This window comes from Octopus bimaculoides, chromosome 21 (genome assembly GCF_001194135.2).
Source record: "Octopus bimaculoides isolate UCB-OBI-ISO-001 chromosome 21, ASM119413v2, whole genome shotgun sequence".
In the NCBI taxonomy this organism is placed as follows: domain Eukaryota; kingdom Metazoa; phylum Mollusca; class Cephalopoda; order Octopoda; family Octopodidae; genus Octopus; species Octopus bimaculoides.
In genome coordinates, this window is record NC_069001.1 from 37124285 (window position 1) to 37130138 (window position 5854).

The 5854-nt window shown below is 33.5% G+C and overlaps 2 protein-coding genes across 11 annotated transcripts in view; one reads left to right on the forward strand and one right to left on the reverse strand.

Moving 5' to 3' along the window:
• The window catches only part of LOC128250461 (zinc finger protein 271-like), a 76445-nt gene that overhangs the window by 67720 nt on the left and 2871 nt on the right, over positions 1–5854 (forward strand). Inside the window, exons 1-2 of one of the 9 annotated variants that reach the window (XM_052975538.1) lie at positions 4129–4579; positions 5652–5817. The exons of 1 other annotated variant lie outside the window; for it this stretch is intronic. The gene's annotated coding sequence lies outside the window, so the exon portion shown is untranslated. Of the gene's footprint in view, positions 1–2159; positions 2429–4128; positions 4580–4972; positions 5063–5651; positions 5818–5854 lie in introns of those variants that run through there. 7 more of the 9 variants (XM_052975539.1, XM_052975544.1, XM_052975543.1 and 4 more) reach the window with 7 other exon arrangements.
• Positions 1405–3903, reverse strand: LOC128250463 (zinc finger protein 239-like). Of its 2 annotated transcripts, none has more exons than XM_052975556.1 (2): positions 3816–3903; positions 1405–2890 (listed from the first exon to the last, which is right to left on the reverse strand). In XM_052975556.1, exon 2 carries the CDS (start codon positions 2525–2527, stop codon positions 1592–1594), a length of 936 nt encoding a protein of 311 aa, XP_052831516.1. In that variant the 5' UTR covers positions 2528–2890; positions 3816–3903; the 3' UTR covers positions 1405–1591. The 2 variants fall into 2 exon arrangements, with proteins under 2 accessions (XP_052831516.1, XP_052831515.1); XM_052975555.1 differs by lacking the exon at positions 3816–3903 and adding an exon at positions 2992–3294.

The window sequence follows — 5854 nt, forward strand, 5'->3', positions numbered from 1 at the left end:
TAACCATTCCAAAGACCATGGGCGATCCTTCTTATTTCGATCGTATACTTTGGAGGAAATAAAAACAAAACCCAATGTAACAATACAAAAAACGAACGTCCTCAAGTATTCTTAAAAGACAATGATAGCTGCCAAGATATGTTTTACGATGTTTTTTGTTTATCAACATTTATTAACGTAATTGTATAATTTTATTAAATAATCTTTCTACTTATTTTATCGATCCCAGAAGGATGAAAGGTTAATGTTTACATCTTGACCCGCAAAATTCGGATCTTGTGAATTTCCCGAAGTCCTCTCCCCACCCCACTGGAAAAGATTTCCCCCACAAATTTCTTCCACAGAAAGAAACAAGGAGAGAAAAAAAAAAGAATGTATAGTGGTCATCAATCTATCATGGTGAATGCCAAACAGAAGGGTCACACAAGAGAGCTATGGAGGAGGGGAGATAATTAAGTAGTAGTAGTGATCCCAAAACAAAGGTGCACATGCATTTGTAATAGAGAGTTTGTATGTGCGCGTGGAATAGGGCTGGTGATCTTGACGTATGCGTATATGTGTAGGTGTGAAGATGTGGGACTGGGAATTGGTCAGTGCTGGTGTGTGTGTGGTATGGTGTGGTGTGATGGTGTTTGGAGGTGGGGGAGGCGAGATGAAAAAGCCTAACCAGCAAACAGGCTGATCCAATTTTCCAGTGGGTCGTGCTTGAAGTGGACACATTTAGAAAAAACTTCTTTACAACTATTTAATGTGCCAGGTTTAGTATAGTCCATCAGAATTTTGGCTCTCTTCGCAATGCAGATTTTGCAACAGCCACTTCCATTAATATATGGGCCTGGATGATCTATTATTTTCAACCTGATATCACATGGGATCCCTTCATCTTTGAGATGCCACACATGGCTGGCCAAGGATGTGACAAACTATCTTTCTGGGACCCTGAAGGATAACTGGTGGTTGTAGAAACGATGTTTGAAAGATGTACTGGCAAATCCAATATATTTACAAACTTGGAATGTGGCCATATTCGCACTCCTGGTACACCTCTGATAGGCTTCAGGCCTAAGGATACTGTTGGCAACACTGTTGGTGACGCAGTTCATATAGCGCAAGGATCCCGCGGTGTTGTGGTTATCACTACTGTTCACATGGTTATTGGCAATACTGTTGCTGACGCATATATGTTAAGACTTAAGTCTCGATTTGCAAGCATTTCCTCACATCCGCGACGTAGAAAATTTAAGATGTTTTGTCTTTGTATAGAGTCTGACCAGCTGTCGACAATTCTTTGGCTTTGTGGACACAAAAACTTAGGTAACCCTATGTACAAAATTCAAAGTTTTTGTTATATATATATATATGGTTGTATATAAGTGTTTATATTAATTGAAAACAAAAACAAGGTTAAAATTTCCTATGTACTGAGATTTTATTTTTTCAAAACACAAAATCTATTTAAATATTTTATACCCTTTTGAGAGATTGATTTACTTCAGAGTTCATAGCGCTATGATCTCTCTTCTGTATGAATACATTTGAGTCTAGTTAAGTAACTTGTATCAGAGAAAGATTTACCATAGATGTCATAGAATTATGGTTTCTCTCCTGTATGAATATTTCTGTGAGTGCTTAGGTTACATTTTTGAGAGAAGGATTTACCACAAATTTCGCACTGGTGTGGTTTCTCTCCTGTATGGATATTTTTGTGAGTATTTAAGGTAGCACTTCGAGAGAATGACTTACCACAGATATCACAATGATGTGGTTTCTCTCCTGTATGAATACGGATATGATTAGTTAAATTACCACTTAAAGAGAAAGATTTACCACAAACATCACAGTGATACGATTTCTCTCCAGTGTGAACAATTTTGTGATTAGTTAATGTGCAACTTGCAGAAAATGATTTACCACAAATATCACATTGATATGGTTTCTCACCTGTATGAATACGTTTGTGTTTAGTTAAGTCACCACTTTCAGAGAATGATTTACCACAGATATCACAGCGATGTGGTTTCTCACCTGTGTGAACACGTTTGTGATTGGTTAATTCACTACTTCCAAAGAAGGATCTACTACAGATATCACATTGATATCGTTTCTCTCCTGTATGAATTCGTTTGTGTATGGTTAAATAACTACCATCAGAAAAAGATTTACCACAGATATTGCACTGATATGGCCTCTCACCTGTATGAGTTCGTTTGTGACTAGTTAAGTGACCACTATGAGAGAATGATTTACCACAGATATCACAGGGAAATGGTTTCTCTCCTGTATGAATACGTTTGTGAGTAGTAAGCTGACCTTTGTTAAGGAATGATTTACCACAGATATCACAATGATATGATTTAACTCCTGTATGAATACGTTTATGAGTATTTAAGCTACATTTGTGAGTGAATGACTTGTTACAGATATCACAGTAATATAATGTTTTTTCTTTCTTTTTATCATTAGGAAAATCAATACTTTCAGACCACGTTTCACATTTAACTTCATTTTTACACAATTGACTTTCCATAATTTTTTTTGCCTCACCACAAAACTGTTATTTTTCTCCTACTTTTCGTTTTCTTCTTTCATTTCTCCTATTTTTCATTCCCAACAAATATTTATTCCGCTATATTTCCTTCAAACAATATTTGTTTGATAATCGAAGACGCCGCAAAATTCTTTCTAATCCAAGTTCAATTAGAATATGAAATCAGCTTGTGTATACTGCAATTAATTTCCGTTCGGAGCATAATAATTTTTCCATGGATATATTTATGTAACCAAGGTTGACGTCTGTTCTGAATGACATTCACTTTTAGTCGTTAAAACATAATAAATACTGATAGATCTGAAGTTAATAAATTCTCGCATACCATTGTCATTTGATATTCTGAAATAAAAAGAAACGATATAAAATATAGAGGATACTTAATATGAAGACATTCAACTACATCTCTTCTATATTGATAAACAGTAGATAGAAACGTTTACCTGAACATCCGAACTCATCCAATGAAGATGACGAGACATTCATTGGACTCTCTGAGTCAGTGGAATGCATCAACAATTCGGACGTGGGACCGACAATGCACTGAGCATGGGGAAATTACAAAAATAGACTTGGTTGAAATAACTGAAGCGAAACATAAAATAGAAGGGCATAAAAATGGCTCAACGAATACCATTATTGCACATTACACATTCTTAATTGCTGAAGTATAATGTTTTGAATATATTAGAATGTTACCCCCCCCCCCAAAAAAAAAGAACAATTTCCTTTTATTTAAAAAAAAAATGAAAATTCATAAAAATATAATGGAAAGTAATTACATTTACCACGTTACATAGAAATGTTTCCACACAAAATTGACATTAGAATTTCGTCATTAATCTAATATTAATGTTAAGGTTGATATATTGGTGATCTCATATATTAACGATAATTGAAATGGAATGCAGAAAGGAAAACACTAAAAGTATTAAGACAACAAAAGCAATGTTAGCTAAAGCAAGTTTTTCAACTCACTATATTACATATGATAGACTACCATATAGGAATTAAGACAACACAGTTACTTTACGAAGATTTCTTCTTTACTTCACTTTCTTTCCTTTATCTGTCAACACAAGCAAAACACAAATTCTTTTCACTTAAATGTTTTTGTCTATATTTAATTTCGATTTGCATATGGTAATCAATTCGCTAGTCTCTTCAAAGTAAACAAAATGAAAATTTTAAATTCGATGGTAGGAGTTGGATAAATCTAAATTTTTATATATTGTTTTTTGTTTGTTTTTTTTTGCATATTCCTTACCTCCGACATACAAAACGTAGGAATCCGAAAAAATATCAAAAAAATGCATTTTGCCATGAGCGATGCAAAACTGCATTAGCCCCCTGATTTCTTTTATTTTAAAACATGAACTCGTAAAAATATGATTGAAAGTAATTATCTTCACCTCTTAACATAGAAATATTTTTACACAAAAATGACATCGGAATTTCATCATTAATCTAATATTGATGTTAAGGGTTGATTTATTTTCATTTTCAAACTGTAACATTATCCCAAAACGAGGGAAATAATTGAAACAAAGGGAACATAGCATTGTGAGGGATGTACACGTTTTGACACCGTTTTTCGTGATGTGGAAATAATACGGACCAGGGATTCTCACGTTTACATCTTTTAGAAGATAAAAGATTCATAAAAGAAACCAGAATATATTTCAAGACTCATGTTGTAAGCAAAGAGAGAATTAATTGTTCTGAGAGTTTATTATTACGACTGCCTAAATTATTCCATTTTTTGATAAACGTCTTTAATTTCTAGGAAGATCTAATTTAGGCGATCCCTAGTTTATAACTGGCATTTAGGTGATCCAGTTAATTACAGATGATTGCTATTTAAATATAAAAAGATAATACTACAGCGTTCTTTATTATGTCGATGTGAAAAATCTAAATATTTCTTTGTGAAATATAGAAGTTGTGTCCAAGCAGCCATTGTCCAGTCTGAGTTGTGACTACTTGAATCTATCGTGACATCTTCGTCATTGGCTCTATCTATATTAACATGTAAGTATTCTTGAGAGAAACAACATCTTCTGTTGTATAGGTCATGTCCTCTTTCTACTCCATCTGTTTGTTTGGATGTGTTCAAAGATAATAGAAAGAAAGTGAAGTAAAGAAGAAATCTTCTTAAAGTAACGATGTTGTCTTAATTCCTATACGATAGTCTCACGTGGCATAACTACAGAGTTGTACTCCCCCAGACTTTGGAAGGTCATAACTTTCAGAAAAATGAATATTTTTTAATGAAATTTTCTATGCATATATTATTTATTATGTAGATTCCGAATATACAAAAAATTTCGGTGAAAGTGTTTTGGAATGGGGGAGGGGGACAATTTTCGGAAATTCCAACAGAGTCTGAGTTAAAAAAAACTTGCTTTAGCTAACGTTGCCTTTTGTTGACTTAATACTTTCAGTGTTTTCCTTTCTACACTCCATTTCAAATATCGTTATTCCTCCATATCTTCAGATGAACGCAAAGCGAAAGTTTGTATTTCTTAAGGTCATTTCTGAACATTGTTTAGTCACCATTTTACCTTTATTTAATACTTGACAACTGGTGAACTTTTGCTTTAAGCATTCCGTGTAACTTCTCATAACTTACATATTTTTTGGAATTTTCAGAAAATTTTTGTTCTACAGAGGGGAATTCGTACAATTCGGCAAAAGAAAATTTTAAAACATTTTTTCATCTCCAACCCCATAAATCCTAAAATTTTCACTGTTTCTCGAATTCTTTTAGAAATCATATTTTCAAAATACAATTTGATTCCAGCATTTGTTTCTGTTTATAATTTCAAAATAATTTTCACACGAAAAGGTGTGTGATATAAAACAGATTTAGCATATCGCTCTGACATGTATTGATGTTTTTCAATACTTTTTCCCCATAAGAACGTACAGTGGAATGATGATGTGCCCAAGGAATGTGCAAAGAAAAGAAAAAAAGCGTTTCGTAATTTAAATCCTTACAACCCCACCCCACTACACCAAGCGAGTGTGTCTGTATAGTGTAAGAAAAGAAAATTACTAACAGAAAAGTATGCTGTTATTATAAATTCTCTTTTATTTATAGGTGCAGGCATGGCTGTGTGATAAGAAGCTTGTTTCCCAACCACATAGTTCCAGGTTCAGTCCCACTGCATGACACCTTCAGCTTGTGTCTCATTATATTATGGCCTCGGGCTGGACTAAACGTTGTTAGTGGATTTGGAAGACAGAAACTGAAAGAAGCCTATTATGTATGTATATATATATATATATATATATATATATATA

Coding starts and splice junctions, on each gene's coding strand:
- LOC128250463 (XM_052975556.1), bottom strand. CDS start 2,527: ATGGAAAGTCAATTGTGTAAAAATGAAGTTAAATGTGAAACGTGGTCT.